Genomic DNA, 18,753 nt, shown 5'->3' with positions numbered 1-18,753 from the left:
CTTATCAATTTGCCCAACATCTACATGTAAAAGGGACTAACATTTGGCACTAGCTTTATGTTATTTGTCCGCAGACATGTTATTACAACATTTTATTCTCATTCTGTTCTGCCAGTGTCCCCATCTCTGTTTTCACCCAGCCACTCTCCAGGCTTCAGCTGTTGTGCAGCCGTTCTGACCTCTGAGATTTGGGGGCTGTGATAGGGGTCGGCCTGTCAGTGTCTCCCTCAGGGCAGAGCAGTGACATTTAACTCAATATCCCAGAAGGATAAGGTTTCTCCCTCCCCTCCATCTTCCGCCTCTGTCTATCCCCAAAGTGTCAGTAGGCTGTGGGTGCAGGGACTACTACAGCGTAAACCCCTGCAATCCCCCTGCTGGGACACCCATCACCTCCAGCTCCCACCTCGGCGTTAACATGCCACGCCCCTCGTGCCAGGCTGAGGGATCACCATGTGCCGCCTTAACCCATCCAGCCCTCCCTCCTCCACTTGTGAACTCTATACATGTTCCCAGTTCTGTACAAGTGTTAAGTACTGCGGTGGTGCAGCTGTACGCACGCCTATCTTATGCAACTAAGTCTGTCTCTGCTGACTTGCACAGCACAAGCAAAGTGAGAGGGACAAGGCGGCATTTGTCACTTAAAGACATGGAGCCAGGAAAGACTGACATATTTCCTAAAGAAGGTTACTGTCATTAACAGCACATTCTGAGGGTTGCACATCGTCCTGTATGCTGTCCAGCTGATCTACGTCATCCATTTGTGGGTGAAGGAACCCTCATTTACAGGCTTTCATTCATCTAGTCTGAACTCATTTGTGAGCCAGGCAGTGTTAATTAACAGATTGAAATATTGATTCAAACTTTAAAAAACGCTCTCCAACTAAAAAGACTGCAGGCAATAAGTTAAGACTGCAGCAGCATCATTTTAACTGCACTTAGTCTATCTTGCATCCACAGACTTCGGGTTTGTGACGATCTTTAACTTTTATACGTGTGCCAAATAAATTACAGTACCAAAGGGTTCCCCAGTCAACAACATAGAATGAAATAACATGGGACACGTGTGGTATTGACAGTGAGGACATAATTAGTACCGGGCAATAAGGCAATGGATAAAGGAGCTACAGTGTCGGTGTTAGCTGGGTACTTGTTACAGCATTAGCTAATAGTAATAATAGAAGTGGCAGCTGAGTCTCTGAATCCAGAATTCCTCACGAGATATAAATAGAGCAGGTGACACTGTGCTGCTGGGCATGGCACCACGACAGCTTTGCAGCTTTTTTATTTCAGAATGCTGGACATTTAGTTCAGGCTCGTAAGTCTAACTTTCATCTATTGGGAGAAAATAACACGCTGTGGGATGTTGGGGGGCACATTTAACTCCACAGTGTCATCAGTATCCAAGTGGTACACTGTGACGAAGAGGTCCTGGTTGTTCACACCATTCCACACACTTAAGGCTGCACTATATAAGCCATGGGGGAGCCTGCAGGCAAATGAGCCCGTTGATCAAAAGTGGCTTTCATTTTACTGATGGGGTGTCATTTACGTGGCTGGCTGTGCATTTTTAGACACCAGTGTTCATTTACTGGATATTTTATTGTGAAACTCAAGGTCTGAAGAATCAAGCACAGCATCCTGTAGTTTTACTAGTCATTTTAAGAGGCCTTCACAATACAGTATTTACATAATAGGAAGTTCATTATCAAAATTACAGAGGTAGTAAGTAACGACTTACTTTTACTCAGTTTCATGTACGTTTTTGAGTAAATTGTTAAGGTAGTTTTAATGCAGCATACTTTTTATTTTTATTCAAGTACATTTTGGGAAAAATTAGTACTTCTGTCTTTTTTTTTTAATGATGTTGAGGTAGCCATGGGGATTGTTGGTGGTATTTCATATTCATGCACATGAACAAAATCCTTCTGGAGTTTCATAATAGCAGTCATAAATTAAACATCTTAGTATTTCAGGCCAGCATAGCTGCATGAAATAGTATGTACAGTATTTGATATCATCTGAAAGATGAACTCTTGGAAATATACTACATCTTCAATGTCTTGTCTATTTTGAGTACTCTTATCTAACCAAGACACTATTTTTGGGTTGATAGCTATGACTGACGGGCATGTCACAAAAACGGACTGGACCCTGTAACATATGAACTAAAGTTTGACTTTCACCCTTTTCTAACAGTAAATGTAATTTTCAGAAACAAGGTCACATTTGAGTCCACAAGCTGTAGAAACATAATCCTACAGAGGTGCCGCAGTAAGAATCTGAGACCACATGGCCCAAGACAAATTGTGACAACCAAGGGTGACTTCAAGTCTTCAAGTCTATCGTCTTGCTATAAACGTAGAGGATTGCTCCTTCAGGAGGAGCATGAGGAAGACTGAGACTCCCAGTGGCCGACAGACATCAGAGCAGTTTTGCATTGAGAATGTGTTTCTGTCAGAAGCATATTCATGTCTCGCAAACATCTTTTAGTCTTAACCACGTTATCTTTCAGAAAAGGTAACAATTGTTTCTGCCTCCGGACATTATGAAATAAACGTGTAGCAATTTCATGATGTATTTCCGTAAAAAAAAAACCTTGTGCTTTTTTAGATCCAAACCCACCCCCCTCAGCCATACCCTTCACCTCTCACCTCTATGGTCCTGTAAAAGGAAGGAAAAATGATGGACGGAACGCCTTGAAGAAGGGTGTCGATGACAGGAAGACGAATGAATGCAAAAAGAGCCGGAGAAATGCCTAAGAAAGAAATGGGATCCTTTTTTGACAAATATAGAATGAAGAATGTAAAAGAGAGGTACAGAGAGGTTTCAACACGGCCACTGCCTAGCAACACAAGGTGAATTTTTCTCTTATTAAAAAGTGATTATTTTGATGATAATATTGATTAAGCAACTTATAAGAGGTAGGATTTTATGCAAAATGTTGAAACTACTGCAACAGTCGACCACCATTTACTTTTATGCATATATGCAGTACTTGTGAAATGTTAACCTTCCCTTGGGAAACTAATGGGCAGTTTGTTAACCAAAGCACAGTTACAGCTTCAGTGTTTTTGTCTCATAGTTATGAAGGTCGTCTGACTGGAGGAGTCAAAAGAGCTCAACAGCACCTCCCTGTGGACACCAGCTGAACATAACCAGACCATGATGATAAATTAATGACGGCGAGAATTACTGTAGCTCAACTAGTTAATGTTTTAGAACTCATACTGCTTGTGGAGGGTGAATATCAAATTCGATTGTCTCTTATTTCAGTAGTTTTATTCAGTTCGGGCCAAATGACCTCCTGTGCATGATGGAGCAGCCCCCTTTACGAATAGTCAACTATTTCAATGATCGCATCATTGTCACTTCTAAAGATGCCAAACATTTACTTTTGTCTTCTGTGAAAATAAACGGTTTACTTTTTGGGACAAAACAAGTCACCTTGGGCTTCACCTTTTTTCTTTTTTTTTTTTTTTTTACTATTTTCTGACTTGTTCTGATGTTTCAGACCAAATGAGAATGGACAGATTCATCAATAATAATAAAAATATAATATATATATAATATACAATAAGTTGCAGCCAACTCAACCATATTCAAAGCCCAGCTTAATATTAGTAAATGTTATTTCATCCTGCTTCTTTTAACAGTTAAGAGTATAGAGGTAATTTTTATTTTATTCCAGCAGTTTTCACTTCAAAATGGTAATGAAATAAAAATTACGAAACATGCAATAAACTCTCACTATGAAGACGGAGGATGAAAACATATTTCATAACAACCAGCTGAGTTTGAACAATTCAATCCTGTAAATTGTTAAAACTCAAATAAGTATTTATTATACGATTACACACTTTATAATGTAATTTAATATTGAACACTTTGGGTCTCCATACTACTGGTGTCCTCAGCAGATGAAGGGAGGGACAGCACAGGCCACTCCCAGTATTGTGAGGGACCAAGATACATAAACGGCTATTTGCAGAGGATTAATTACAGATCCACGTTTATATTACACAGCAGACACAAGATAACATCAAAAATGACTCTTGGACATTGTAGCTCAGATTCTCGCTTTATTGGTCAACTTGATGAAAGACTACAAAACGAATTCACAAAAAATCTCTTTCAAGTAATCAAATCTGTACAAACCTAAACTGTATGGGGTTTTTACAGCTCTGGCTCATATGAATCTGAAGAGTCATACGCATGTGTGTGTGTGTGGATAAGCATGTGGCTTGCTCTTGTGAGATAAAGTAACGCACTCCTTCCTGTTTAAGGATACCGAGGCGTCACACTCAGGTAGGGCAAGACACGGCATGCACACACACACACATGCACACACCTGTGTTTGAGATTTTACAGTACAGAGGACAGGGAAAACAAAATACTTCCCCCCTCCACAAGTACACACACATCACCTGCTGGCAGGGGTTTGCTGCTAAATTAATTATGTCAGCAATCGCCCACTGTCTCCCAAACCCTGCAATTCAGTCAAAATTACTGTACAGACAGACACTGTGGTTTCAACCTTTCCACGGGAAGAGTGGTAAGAGAGAGGGGAAAGTATAAATCTCTAATACTCTCACACAAAATGTACACGTGCACACATGATTTTAATGCTCACCGGCAGACGAGACGCGCTCGTCGTCTGCGCACGCACGCACTCACTCAGACAATTCGTAACATTAAATGTTTTAAGAAGTACAGATAAAAAAGGAAAAAAGCCCTGGGTATAGGTTTGATTTCTGGCTGTTTGGTGAAAGAAAGGAGAAGAGAGGTAGAGAGGGCAGGAGGGATGGGTTGGAGGTCGAGGGCAAACTACTGGTGTCATTTCTTAGCTTTCCTTGGGGGAGTGACTGGGCGGCCAGAGCCCATGCCCCCTCCACCACCATAGAACAGCTTCTTGTCTGCAGGTTTGAGAATCTGTGAAAGGGACACAAAAACGACAAAACTGAGCAAAAAAACTTATAATTTTTTTGAAAATGTTGACATGTAAGACCACTTTTACTAGAATATGAATTTTCTAAGAAGTGTTGTTGGTGTCTTGCTTACCTGGAATGAGCACATGAGGGTCTCATCTACGCTCATCATGGCTCCGGCATTGTCGAACTCACCGCAGTAGTTTGGAGCTGAGAACAGTGTCACCAGCTGCCTCTTTGCAAAGAACTCATATCCGTCCTCAACCACCTGAAAACAGATAAACGACGGGTTAATTCGTTGTTTTTAAAAAGTGAGAGTTATTTAACAATTGATTCTCACCTGTATACAATGAACCAGGCATACAAACAGAACCAGATTCATTTAGAGCATTATATTAACAAAGGGCGTATGACAAGAAAATACATCATAAATATACTGCTGTCACTCAAACTGCCTACCTGGTTATCAGTAAAACTCGGCTGAAATCCAACTGTGCTGAAGGGGTCAGGGGCTGTCCAAGTATTTCAGCAGTTCCTGACTTTTCTTCAAATATTCACTAACAGCTGGAACAGCTTGTTTGATAAATGTGCTAACCTTGCACACAGGAGTTTGTGAAAAGATAATAGAAAATACTGCAGGAAAAATAAATCAATAAAAAAGATCTTTTAACCACCCACTCTCTTTAGCATTACTATAGGTAAAACTACTAGTCATCGTCTATAAAACTGCTCTCAGCACAGAGATACGCTCCTTTCATCCCATAAAGTTCCACACCCAACTCTTGCCGCTTTAACCAGATGTACAGAAGAGGGGCGGCTTACCTTTTAATTTATTCACTTGTTTTATTTACCGCCTTTCAAGCATCTTTAACTTCAGGATCAAGGTAGTGCACTTACCTGATGGGCCCGACAAATGAGGTCCATGTCGTGTTTGTGGAGGAATTTTGTAACCACATCAGCGCCAAAAGTGAAGGAGACACCGCGGTCGTTCTCACCCCAGCCTAGCACATCTTTGTCCGGGTCAGCCCACAGCAGGTCGCAGAGGAGGCCCTGGTCAGGCACATCAGTGGGGCGCATGACCCTTCGCACCTGCTCCATAGACTGGAGGTCTGGGGATAGGCCTGAGGAAGTTCAGTGTAGAACAGTTAAATGTCAGACAGCAGACAGCTTTGAATTTAGCAAAATGCAAATGTATACAAAAATCGCATATAAAATACATTTTCTCAAATAACAGTCAAACCTGCCATCACCCTAAATTCTGACTGGCAGGCATTTTAATACAGAGAACTACATTATTTAGTTTTCTGTGGAGTTTGTTCACATCAGTAATGTTTGTAAACACAAGGAAATCAGGCCTGCACATTCATTTTTAGAGCTGAAACAATTAGTCGATTAATTGATTAGTTGATTGACAGAAAATACATTTCTCCCAGTTTAATAATCATGTGAGTGAGTTTTTTCACACAAAAATACAAGCATTCCCCATTTACAGCTTCTCAAATGTTATATTTGTTGTCTTATATGATTGTAAACTGAATCTGGGGATTTTAAATTGATGGTCAGACAAAATCAGACATCTGAAGTTGTCCTCTTGGCTTCTGGGAAATTGATAGACATTTTTCAGTATTTTATAAACTCAACGATTAACCAAAAATAGAATCTGCAGATTAATCAACAAAAACAATCCTTAGTTGCAGTCCCTATAAAAATCTGATCTGTTGGAACATAAAAAAATACTGATTTTTCATCTATAAAACAAGCTTTCAATTGTGTATGTATACTTTGTGATCAAAAATGATGGATTTGGGCCTTTAACTGCAATGTGCTCAACAGACAGAAAGGATCTTGTGTGTTTGCTTTTCATTTTTGTTTGTGTTCTGTCTTATGTAACTTTATATGTTCGAAGAGGGAGGTTGTGTTTACCCTCATGATTATCAGTGCCTGTTTATATATTTTGTGTAGTGGGTCTCACAGACATAAGATAGCGGTGACTGGCTGTTGGTGTCACGTTGTCTGAGCCCTTAGGTTCATTCTATTATGCCGTTTTTTGTATCACAAGTACTGTAATTGTCAAGCGCACCGCACAGAAAGATTAGCTCCTTTCTGAGCTGAGCATTTTGTGAATGATTGACTACGGCATTTTTTTCTCAGTTGTTTAAGACCATTACCAGCATATTAACTTAAATTCAACGGTGTTAAATCCTACATGATTAGAAACCACTGAATGTAATGGACAGAAGGCACTGCCTATGGGAACATGGTAAACATTTAGTCCACCAATGTCACAGTCATAAGCACAATATGTTTAAGTTGTATATGAATATCATAATGCAACTATATTTTAATTGTTAGCAGAGGGTGTGATTAGAAATAAAAAGTGCTCTATAGCCCTGACTGCTGAACAGGGCATGGATATATAAATATACTCAAAACAAGAAATTAAGATCCCACTCAGTCCTGCAGGTCTTGGACCATAATGTTGACAGTAACAACAAGGCAGAGGCGAGTTTGTGTGTTATGTGTGTGCGCTCTGGATAGAAGCCAAATGAACTGTTTGATGAGGATACCTCCATGGCAACAGAAGATCTTCTCATCAACAATGGCTGCAACAGGCAAACAGTTGAAGCAGTCAGTGAAGGTCTTCCACAGCTTTATGTTGTATCGCCTCTTACCTGTGGAAGGAAACCACAATTTCTCGGTCACAATCTAATCTTGAGACCAATAAAATCTCAATAGCTGTACCTATTGCATCACATTAGAAACACACCATTTTACGTAATCCTGGCTCTGAATAGCAGAGAAAGGCATGTGATTAATCACTCCTGCCTGATCATGCTCCTTAGCCTGCAGCCTGGTATGCTGGGAGGTTATCTGTGTTATGGCTTTTGTTTCTAATAATAAGTCTGTTTTCCCGTCAGGTTTAATAGAACAGCTCCAACTCAGATTAAAGATTCTGTATAACTGTTTGCATTGCTTTTTTAGACTCATTTCAAAATTAAGGGCACGTTTTTTGTTTGATGATGTCAATACAAGCCCAACAAACTGATAACAGTAACAGCTGATGCACACAGAGGAGGATATTTAGCTAATTCTGGTATATTCTTACTCAACAATAACCTTGTTTGAGACCCTTTGACTGTGTTTAGATGCAGATAGCAGAATAGTTAGTGAAAGGTTAACGGTGTCTACTGGTCAGCGTAGCCTGTATAAAAGTGTTTATGTCTTCACTCCAAAAAACATACCAATCAAGAATACATTAAAATAACTAGGATCTTCAACTGTATACTTGACGATTATATTGGAACAGACATCACTTTTTTGTGTACCCTTTGTGTTACTCTTTGTTCTTTTGTTCTTTTTTTAATCAGTTTTAATGTTTGAAAAATCTAAATTAACAATAATGACTGTATTGCCTAGACTTTACAAAAGCCTTTACAAGCTTGGGCTTACATTTTTAGCAAACATTTGGTAACCGTAGATAGTAGTGGTAACATTAATGTCTGTTTGTATCCGTATGCATGCCATATGACTTACACTCATCGTAGAAGCCATATATTCTGTTAATGGAGGCGCACTCATGGTTTCCTCTCAGCAGAAAGAAGTTTTCTGGGTATTTGATCTTGTAAGCCAGCAACAGGCAGATGGTCTCCAGGGACTGCTTGCCTCTGTCTACATAGTCCCCCAGGAACAGGTAGTTGCTCTCTGGTGGAAAGCCCCCATATTCAAACAGCCTCAGCAGATCGTAGTACTGCCCATGAACATCACCTGGTGAAACAAGCAGGATTAGAGTGGAAACAGCAATGTTGGTCAAAGGTGTGATTATCATGCTGTGTGTATGTGCACAACAAAAGGTAAGGGACTTCGATAAAGGTACAACAACACTTGGCACCCTGCAAATTAACAACAACACTTCATACCATGATTGGCCATGCATTCTTTTAAATGAACACCACGGTTATTCTGGTGGTGCTTGACTTGTTTATTTATGATGAAAAAACTAACTGAATGTGCAAGCTTGCATTTAGTGAGAGGATGCTGGTGATTCTCACAGCAGTGCAAACTTAGCCAGTTCCTGAAATTTGCAGACTGTTCCTTTAAACTAGCACTCTTCATTAAGTGGCATCAGCAGTATGACACGGGGGGGGGGACTCCAGGGAGACTTGAGGAGCAAAACAGCACTGCACTGGCAGGCCAATATTATCAGTTCATCCCTATAAGTCTGTAATTATGTGGCAAGGTCACAGCCATGCACTGTATAATGTGAATGTACACTTTCTCACAATACTCCAGCACTATAAGATACAACAGCCATCTGAGAGTGTTAGTAAATGCTATGCGACCACAATTGGGAATTCCTTCGACTCTAAAGAACACAACTAAGCCTCACCACAAATCTTGAGGGGCGCCTCAAGTTCGAGCAGGATTGGCTGGCTGAGGAAGATCTCTCGGGATTTGAGGCAGAGACCACGGATTTCATTCTCTGTCAGCTGAACATTTTTGCCAGGTCTGGAGCCTTTCACTGTGAGGAAAAGAAATGGAAGAGTGAGAAATGGCACACTGGAAACAAAAGACTATAAACACAGCAGAGTTTATTATTCATACTCATTTGTTGTAGTGAGTAGATAGCAGTCAAATGAGATTTGCATTTTATTCCTATTGGGGAAAATTCACTCTAAAACAGAATCCACTTGTTCTTAGCAAAACAGGGCAGACTGCCATGGACAGTTGGCACATGTTAGTATGTAGTGTGCATGCTGTTAAGTATTTAATCATGGACTCCATCATCAGAAGCATCATTATTATATAAAATGTTTGATTTAAAGAGTAAAATCTGGGGGGGGGGGGGGGGGGGGATGAAGATAAATGTCACATTGTTACAATGGAATCTGAATGCAGAGTACTCATCTACAACCAAAAGTCAGAAATTAAAATGAATGATGCTCAGTTTTTTAGCAGTAAGAATTTATATTCTACTCTGTCCTCTAGGTTAGAGTAATTTAGAAAAATAATCCTGAAGCTGCACCATAAATAGTGAAAATGAAAACGACTCATATGACTTCCTGATACCACCCAGGGTGCTTTTACTTGGATATGGGGCATTTCCTCAATTATAAATCGGAGCCCGCCCTACAAATCGTTTGGATGTAAATATCAAGCAAAAAATACTATAGGACTCAAAGAAAGCCACCTGATGACATGCAGTAATAAAAGAAAATTAAACTATGTCTCAATTTCCTTTTCAACGTGTATTTATATTTTGACCTTACTGCCCAAAGGCATTCAGCGAGCAAGTGTGTAAATTTTGTCCAGGCATTCTTTAAACGAAAATACATTATGGACAACGAATTTGCATTTGAATGTACATTCTGTTTCACAATAAAACCTTTTTTAAGTGATACTTGTGTGAAAGCTTTCTCGGGCAAAGTAAAACGTTTACTAGGCATTTAATGTGGGCGAGTGGAAAAAACAAAGGTTAATTTACTGCGAGAGGGATGCTACTGACCAAACATAACTGACGGGCAATACCCTGCACAATTCAAACCTTGTGTTTCGTTAGCAAGAAGCAAGAGATGAACTTAACTGGCTAACATAGGCAGCATAGGTGGCTATCGTTGTCTAGCCTCTGTTAGCTAAAATGGCTACCTCGGTGAATAAATATCGAGCGAAATAACTGACTTACCTTCCAGCAGACGTTGTATAATGGAGTCGATGTTCAACTTATCGGCTTCTGCCATGCTATTCCTCTATTCTGGTCGTCTTCTAATAACACCTACGAATTCAAGACGTCGTAACTGTTAAATGGCTTCCGAGTTATCGTTAGCTCAACTAGTTTAGCGTTAATCGGCTATCGTTAGCCCGCTAGCTAGCTAACCTTGGGGCAGAATTGGCAACCTCAAAATTTGAGGCCGGGTGCTGGATTGTTAAAGATGTGATGGCTGTCATGTACTTCAGAAATCCGCCTTAGTCAACTATTTTCCATTAGCTAACCGAATTAACTTTAAGTATTCGTATTTTCTCGTGACAACGGTGTTTCTGCCGTAGCCACTAGCACCATGCCATCGACAAAGAAAGGCTAGATGAGCGTTAGCTCAAAGCGAGGTTGAACGGAAGAGGCTGACAATTCCCGCGCTCCCATTGGTCAGTTTTGCCAATAGGTGGTGTTTGGGGGAGCCATTCTTCTTCGGGATTGGCTGTTGTCAATGTCGGTCAGCATTTACTTATCTCTAACCACAACGTAAAAAGGGCAATCATTCTCGAATATATCTCACGTTTTGCTGCCCTTAAATGGAAGATTTTATCAAATAACGCAAGATAAGCCGTCTTTGTCACCATTAGCCGAAATATTCGCGTTTGTATCGCTCTGTATTTGTTGCGCAGTAAAGCGACACCCACGGAAGTGACCAAGATGGGAAGAATTGACGACGTATTTTGGAATGACGCAATGTCCCAGCGCCTGGCAACACGCACCGAGTGATTCATTCTGAAGTTGAGAGATGGCTTAGCTAGTTTGCTAATTCATTGTAAGATAAACATGACTCTTACCCGGATGAACGTTAACCTATCTACTTTACGCTAATAATCTTCTTGTTTATATCATACAACCATCCGACCATGAAGTTGCTCCATAAAGACATTGAAAAAGATAATGCCGGGTGAGTGACTGGCGATAGCTACTGTTAGCAAGCTAACCAGCATGCTATTTTGCAGTTGACTGTGCATGTGTCAACATAGTAGTGGTAAATTACTGTATTTGATTTACATTCCCCTGTACTAGCAGAGACGTGGTCAGTTTTGGATTAGTTAGGAAATCGTCCCTTTTGTGGTTAATATGTAATAACAGGGCACAAAATATAACTGAGCATAGGTTGTATCACTCAGACTCTGGGTATAGCTTTCGCTTTAGTGACTAAGCGTACGACGCTTCAGTGAGGAAACAAAACATAACCCAACTGTTTTCTAATTGATGTACACCCCATAGTTACTGTAGCAGCATGGATGGTCCTGCATTATTGCACCATCTGTGTCACTGCCCCCAATAATAGCATGACATCTTAAAGTAAGAGCATATCTACAGTATAATTTTGTGATAACCAATACAACACGTGACTTATCACTAACATGAATGACACCAACTCAGAACCAGGCTTATTGATTGCTGCACTTCTTCAGTCAGGTGACTCTGATGCCAGAGGAGGCGGAGGATATGTGGCACACATACAACCTGCTGCAAATGGGGGACAGCCTGAGAGCCTCCACCATCAGGTAACCACTAACTTCTATCACATAAAGGTGACAGCTGAAGCCCTATAGTGCACACACCCAACTATGTGGCAGTTTTCCAGCCCTGTGGAGAAGGATGTTAGCTTTGTTATGTTGTAGCACTGCAGAACTGGCAAGACAGCATCTATATGGACCCGTTTAATTAGTCAATGCTTCATTTTCCCATTAGCTGATAAGGATTCAAATCTGCCACTTTTGTCACTTTGTGCATTTGTATTGTATCAAGGCAAAGCTACTCAAGATTTAGCTTCCATCCACCTTCATTACAATCACTGATTAGATTTGATATACATGCAACGCAATCAATGCAGCCAGCTATACAGGTTGACTTTGTCGTAACTAGCCAGATCTGAAATGGAGGGTTGCAACAGAAAGCTTTATTTACACACAACTTCTGGTTTAGCGAGAATTTTGTTTTTGTAAGATTGCAAATTCCCAGCTCTGTCTTGAAACCTCTCAGTCATAGAAAATGCTTTCTTTCACAATGTATCCAATAGCCACAGACAAAATGTTGTTAAAAACGAAAAAATTTTAGCTGCAGCTCAACTTTATGCCGCCACACAAATGTATGTACGGAGATGTAATGTTCCCAATTCCAATTCAGTGAAGCTCTTAGGCCAGTTTCCAGTTTAGCTTCATCAAAGCTTACCTTTATATTTATTAAAATCAATCCATGTTTGTAAATGATTGTGCTTGTTTTTCAGGTTTCCAACCTTTTATCTCACTCTTTCTGTCTGTGTATCACTCAGTGTTTTGGTCTCAAGAACTAACACACACACAGAACTTGTCATCAGAGTCACAGCTAAAGTCCCTTTCCACTGTGCCCACAGGAAGGTGCAGACAGAGTCCCAAACTGGAAGTGTGGGCAGCTCCAGAGTTCGGACTACTTTAACCTTAAGTGTGGAGACCATCGACTTTGACTCCCAGGCCTGCCAGCTGAGAGTAAAGGGCACTAACATAGAGGAGAACCAGTATGTCAAGGTCTGAGATTGCTGGTCATGTCACATTTACAGATGTTTTAAAGTGGAGCAGAGTAGAGTAGAGTAATACAATTAGGGAGGCAAGGATTTAAATTAAGATTTTGAAAGATCTTTGGAGTAATTAGAGATAATTATACATGTAGATTGTGTCTGATAAGGAGTTAGTTTTACTCTCGATTTGCACAAAAAGTCAGTTTCATTTGTTCTGAAATCTAATCAAATTAATAGTTTTTTTAAGGTTTTAGATGTTGCAGGTGAGAGACATTAAGTATATTTCTCTGTAAAAAGGTTTTTAAATGGGCTGGACATTGTACTTAATGTGTATTTAACATAAGCAGAATCATTTGTTGAAGAATAACAGCGGTGTAATTTATTCTTTTTTCTGCACAAAGATCTGAGGAGTGTTTTCATACTAATGTATTTCACACAATCAGAATACTCTCAGTCTCCCCTGCTGCAGTTATTACTGTTCAGTTTGTCTTAATGTTAACTCCTGTTTGATGTAAGTAGTTGTGATTATGTTCTGCTCTTCACTCATCAGATGGGGGCTTACCACACTATTGAGCTTGAGCTCAACAGGAAGTTCACTCTGGCTAAAAAGAGCTGGGACAGCGTTGTGCTGGATAGAATCGGTAAGAGATTACAACACAGCAGAAAATATCACTTTGTCTCATTCTTGTGTTTGGCTCATTTAAGCTCACACTTCCCACTTGCATGTCAACCAAGACTTGTAAACAGTAATCAAATAGACTCCAAGTATCTTGTTTACCAGAGAGAATTTCATGGGCTTTAGCAGCTGCACACTCAGCTGTCAAAATCTCCGCATCCATTTCCTTATACCCATAAAACTGCCTGTTAGGGTAATTTCTTGTATTTAACTCAGAGTTGTTCACACCCAGAGCAGACTGCCAACAGTTCTCTTGAAAGAGGGTTAAGATATCCATTCAGCCATTCTTGGTGCAGTTATTTCATGAGCACCCAAGTGTAAATAGCATTTTTCTCTACTAACAAAATGAACCAAACCATAGAAACAAACACTCTAGAGTTCAAACAGAGTATTCCATATATGGACTGTCCACTGTAATCTTGGACAATTTAAGGATTCTGCCGAATAGATTCTCATGTTTTCACTCTCACAAAACACAGACCTTTGCCTCCTTCTGTCAAACAAGTCACTGTGAGCCAATATGGTTAAAACAACACAGAGTCCAAATGTCAAAAACTGCTTACAGATGTTGAAGAGTTGAGATCATGTTAAAGGTTAAAAGCTGTTTTGACAAGTTTACATTTTTGCCTTTTTGCAAGTTATTTAAATCCCTTTGCTTGAAGAATTCCAGATTGGATATAGGCTGTTGTTTTAACTGCAGGCCATAAAGACTTGCTCCAGATCCCAATAATCACGACTTAGATGTATGTATATTAAAAGCTAATTATGACTGCATTGGCTGACTGACAGGGTGACATTTTAGCTGGTTTTCTTTTACAGATAAAATGCACAGTCCTGTCGTGAATTTATTTACATGACCAACAAAGAGAGAGTGTTGCCATGGGAACAGAACAGGGAGAAACAGGAGCTCCTAACTGACAGATGGGGTTCGTGTATTTGAAGGAGTGGAGGTCCACTGAGTCATTGCTGCAGAATAACTTAAATTTAAGTAGAAAGTGCTCAACTCAACTTCAGGAATTACGTACTAATTCACCAGTGAAATATAATAATAGTAATAATTAATAGTAAAACTGTAAAAACACATTTGTTAACTTCACCAAGTACCCACTGCCTCACATCCATTTGTCGTTGCCTTGTCTACCCTTTAGAGCAGGCATGTGATGCAACCCAGAAGGCAGACGTGGCAGCTGTGGTAATGCAGGAGGGTCTGGCCAACCTGGTGCTGGTGACCCCCGCCATGACGCTGCTTCGTGCCAAAGTGGAGGTCACCATTCCTCGCAAGAGAAGGGGAAGCTGCACTCAGCACGAGAAGGTAGGTCAGCTTTCTGTAGCTGTGCAGCCGTAATGAGCTCAGAACTTTGAAAGGAAAGAAAAGGAAAGAGGATGTCGTTTTTAACAGTGAATACAGTGAAAAAATATGAAGGTAGACAGCTGAATGGATGTTGGGTAGACTGATGGGAGAATAAAGCCAGCAAGTCAATATAGTGTGTATGTCAAACTATCTGTCTCTCTGTTTGCAGGCGCTGGAGAGGTTCTATGAGGCTGTGATGCAGGCGATTCTTCGCCACATCAATTTTGATGGTAGCTCCTGTCTAGACAATGACACACACAAACACACACACACACACACTAACACATGCATACACACACAATATGTTCCTGTTTTGTGTCACACACTTCTCACTTTTTCATTTGTTGCTCGTATCACATTTATGAGCCTCTTATCTACTGCACTATGTCATTTTTATGGCACCGTAGTGGTTTCTCATTGTTGCCACATAATCTTAGCTTGTTTTCTTTTTTTGTTTGTTTCAGGTTCAATGATTTTAATTAAACATTAGAAAAGCTTAGTTGATTTCTCTTCCTTGCCTTCTGCTAGTGGTGAAGTGCTTCCTGGTTGCCAGTCCAGGGTTTGTGAGGGACCAGTTCATCACCTACCTCTTTAAAGAGGCGGTGCGACAAGACAACAAGGTCCTGCTGGAGAATCGACCCAAATTCATGCTGGTCCACTCGTCATCAGGTCATAAGTACTCCCTCAAAGGTAGGAGCTGGTGAGCTCTGAGAATCAAACAATCAAATCTCCTCACAACGTGAAAACTCAGTAAAATGCTTGTTGTTTTGCAGAAATCCTCTCTGATCCCACTGTGACAAGTAGGCTTTCTGATACCAAGGTGACGATGCATCCTGTGATTTGTCAGCTTGTTTTATTCATCATCCTGTAAGCAAACGCTCTCAAGTTGAAAAAGGGGGACTAACTGGTAATTCTGTTGAACTTTCAGGCAGCTGGGGAGGTGAAAGCCCTGGAAGATTTCTATAAGATGCTCCAGCATGAGCCTGACAGAGCCTTCTATGGGTGAGTGACGATGCACCAGAACAGCCAACCCACTGCACCCTCATTCATTCACACTGATAATCAACGACCTTTGTATCGTTGCATCCTCACAGGCTGGCTCATGTGGAGAAAGCCGCTGATGCCCTCGCCATCGATACCTTGTTGATAAGCGATAAGCTGTTCAGGTACATACTGAGAGATACTGTTTGTTTATCTTCAGGACATTCATTTCAAATACACAGTGCAGGTGTGCAATTTATGTTTAGCTGCTACCAACCAAGGTTTTCAACAGTTTTCTCCTGGATTGTCTATTTTTATATACAATCAAAAACTTGATGCCACCAGAATCATCTAAAAGATACTAAAGTCACATGAAAATTGCACATTTAGTGGCTTTAATCCTTCACCTATTCCTGTAGCTCTATTGGCTTTAAACGTATCAGACGAGGGATAGTTAGTGATGTAACCAGAGTCAGGAACAATCAAATCTGCTCCATGTATCAATTAAGTTTTGTGTGTCTCCACGTGTACGTCCAGGCATCAGGATGTCCCCACGAGGAGTCGTTACGTTCGGCTGGTGGACAATGTGAGAGACAATGGCGGCAATGTCAGGTACCAAATATCTTTTAAAAGACTGACTGTGTTAACTTTCACCAAGAATTGGCAGAATAGCCCTTGCCAAACATCCTACTGATGAATTTCTCTCTATTTCTTTCATGCAGAATGTTCTCAAGCCTTCATGTGTCCGGTGAACGTAAGTTATTCATTATTAATTCTACATTAAAAAGACACATAGAAGTTGTTTATAAACATGTATCTGTAGTATTTATTTGACTAAATCTTTAATCAAGCATAATCTAGTGGTTTATTGATTAAAAGTGTTTTCTGGTAAACAAAAAAAGTAATGTTTACAGTCAGTGTTCCTCACCAAAATGCATTGTGGGTATGAGTAAAATATCACCACCATACTGTCAGGTCTGCACTGTAAATGTTTGACGACTGAGACTGTAGCAGGAAATTATTGGTGTCATTTCAGGACACTGACCTGATGACACTCACCCCACACTGGCTTTAACTTTATTGATTTTAACTTTATTGATGACGTCCTCAGTTTAAGAAGTCGAGAATGGAAACGGTTGCTCAACTACAATTCTGCTTTTTGCACTTCTGTACGTGGACACAAAATCAGCCTGAAGTACTGACTGTGCTCTGTCATCTTCTGATTGATCCTTGACCGTCTCCTCAGAACTGACTCAGCTGAGTGGAGTGGCCGCCATCTTGCGGTTTCCCATTGCAGACCTATCAGAGGCTGAGGACGACAGCAGCTCAGACGAAGACTGATCCACAGAAATGGACAGGAGAGCTCTCATTGGCAGAAAAGAAGAAGAAGGTCGTCCAATGTTGCAGTTGACTAGAATGCATTGTCTCAGTGCGTTATAAAACAATAAAGCTGCTGTGTTATGGGCCACGTATTCAACCGTTGCAACATTCACACCTCTTTCAAGTGTAATCTACACGCCTCTATTCTTAAAGCGGCCATAATTTCAAATAAAATGATGCAGGTTTTGGTGCTTTGATGCTTTTTGGTTTGAAGGTGACAGTGTCTTTGAAAGGTGCAGGTTAAGCTAATGCCAGAAAGCTCTAAGTTGATAAGAATGCCAATGAAAAGGATTGTAACGTGTTGCCAAGTCCAAGTGAAAACAGTTAAGATTTTGACTGACATTTAGCAATAGAATTATTTTTATTTTTTCCAAGTGTATATACAATACATCTCTCTTGCAATTAAACAACAGAAGCATTCAACCACCTGTGTCATATTACTTCGTTGCATGAATCATTCTCATCACATGAATGAAACACAAGTTGGAGCAAGATATAAAAATATATAATTTATTACATACAATTATTTCATTCCTCATTTTAAAGACTATTTTGGTTAAGGGTAATATGACCCAAAACTACTGCATTTCAACAAACTAAAAATCAAGTATGCTCAGGATTTTTTATTTGATATCGTGACATTTTGATGCCACCAGAATAATTTAAAAGATACTAAAGTCACATGAAAATTGCACCTTTAGTGGCTTTAATCCTTCACCTATTCCTGTAGATCTATTGGCTTTAAACGTATCAGACGAGGGATAGTTAGTGATGTAAACACAGTCAGGAACAATCAAATCTGCTCCATGTATCAATTAAGTTTTGTGTGTCTCCACGTGTACGTCCAGGCATCAGGATGTCCCCACGAGGAGTCGTTACGTTCGGCTGGTGGACAATGTGAGAGACAATGGCGGCAATGTCAGGTACCAGTTATCTTTTAAAAGACTGACTGTGTTAACTTTCACCAAGAATTGGCAGAATAGCCTTCTTATCACATGAATGAAACACAAGTTGGAGCAAGATATAAAAATATATAATTTATTACATACAATTATTTCACTCCTCATTTTAAAGACTATTTTGGTTAAGGGTAATATGACCCAAAAGTACTGCATTTCAACAAACTAAAAATCAAGTATGTTCAGGATTTTTAATTTGATATTGTGACATTTTGAGCTCCACAGTTAC

The 18,753-nt window shown here is 40.1% G+C and overlaps 2 protein-coding genes across 4 annotated transcripts; one reads left to right on the top strand and one right to left on the bottom strand.

Annotated features, from left to right (window-relative positions):
• Positions 1 to 4,066: 4,066 nt before the first annotated feature.
• Positions 4,067 to 11,019, bottom strand: ppp1cab (protein phosphatase 1, catalytic subunit, alpha isozyme b). Of its 3 annotated transcripts, XM_070927083.1 has the most exons (8): positions 10,798 to 11,018; positions 10,606 to 10,695; positions 9,313 to 9,444; positions 8,460 to 8,690; positions 7,493 to 7,597; positions 5,823 to 6,046; positions 5,059 to 5,193; positions 4,067 to 4,929 (listed from the first exon to the last, which is right to left on the bottom strand). In XM_070927083.1, the coding sequence occupies exons 2-8, from the start codon at positions 10,658 to 10,660 to the stop codon at positions 4,834 to 4,836; spliced, it is 978 nt and encodes a 325-aa protein (XP_070783184.1). In that variant the 5' UTR covers positions 10,661 to 10,695; positions 10,798 to 11,018; the 3' UTR covers positions 4,067 to 4,833. The 3 variants fall into 3 exon arrangements, with proteins under 3 accessions (XP_070783184.1, XP_070783183.1, XP_070783185.1); XM_070927082.1 differs by having other exon boundaries at positions 10,606 to 11,017; XM_070927084.1 differs by lacking the exon at positions 9,313 to 9,444 and having other exon boundaries at positions 10,606 to 11,019.
• A 428-nt stretch (positions 11,020 to 11,447) lies between these two features.
• pelo (pelota mRNA surveillance and ribosome rescue factor) lies at positions 11,448 to 17,975 on the top strand. Its single transcript, XM_070927079.1, has 13 exons — positions 11,448 to 11,578; positions 12,096 to 12,188; positions 13,037 to 13,187; positions 13,728 to 13,818; positions 15,002 to 15,165; positions 15,374 to 15,434; positions 15,733 to 15,894; positions 15,978 to 16,024; positions 16,133 to 16,206; positions 16,299 to 16,370; positions 16,723 to 16,797; positions 16,908 to 16,939; positions 17,432 to 17,975. Exons 1-13 carry the CDS (start codon positions 11,538 to 11,540, stop codon positions 17,524 to 17,526), a joined length of 1,158 nt encoding a protein of 385 aa, XP_070783180.1. The 5' UTR covers positions 11,448 to 11,537; the 3' UTR covers positions 17,527 to 17,975.
• Positions 17,976 to 18,753: the final 778 nt, after the last annotated feature.

The sequence above is a fragment of the Enoplosus armatus genome, chromosome 20, assembly GCF_043641665.1.
Source record: "Enoplosus armatus isolate fEnoArm2 chromosome 20, fEnoArm2.hap1, whole genome shotgun sequence".
Classification (NCBI taxonomy): Eukaryota; Metazoa; Chordata; class Actinopteri; order Centrarchiformes; family Enoplosidae; genus Enoplosus; species Enoplosus armatus.
This window is presented reverse-complemented; position numbering and strand designations above follow the sequence as displayed.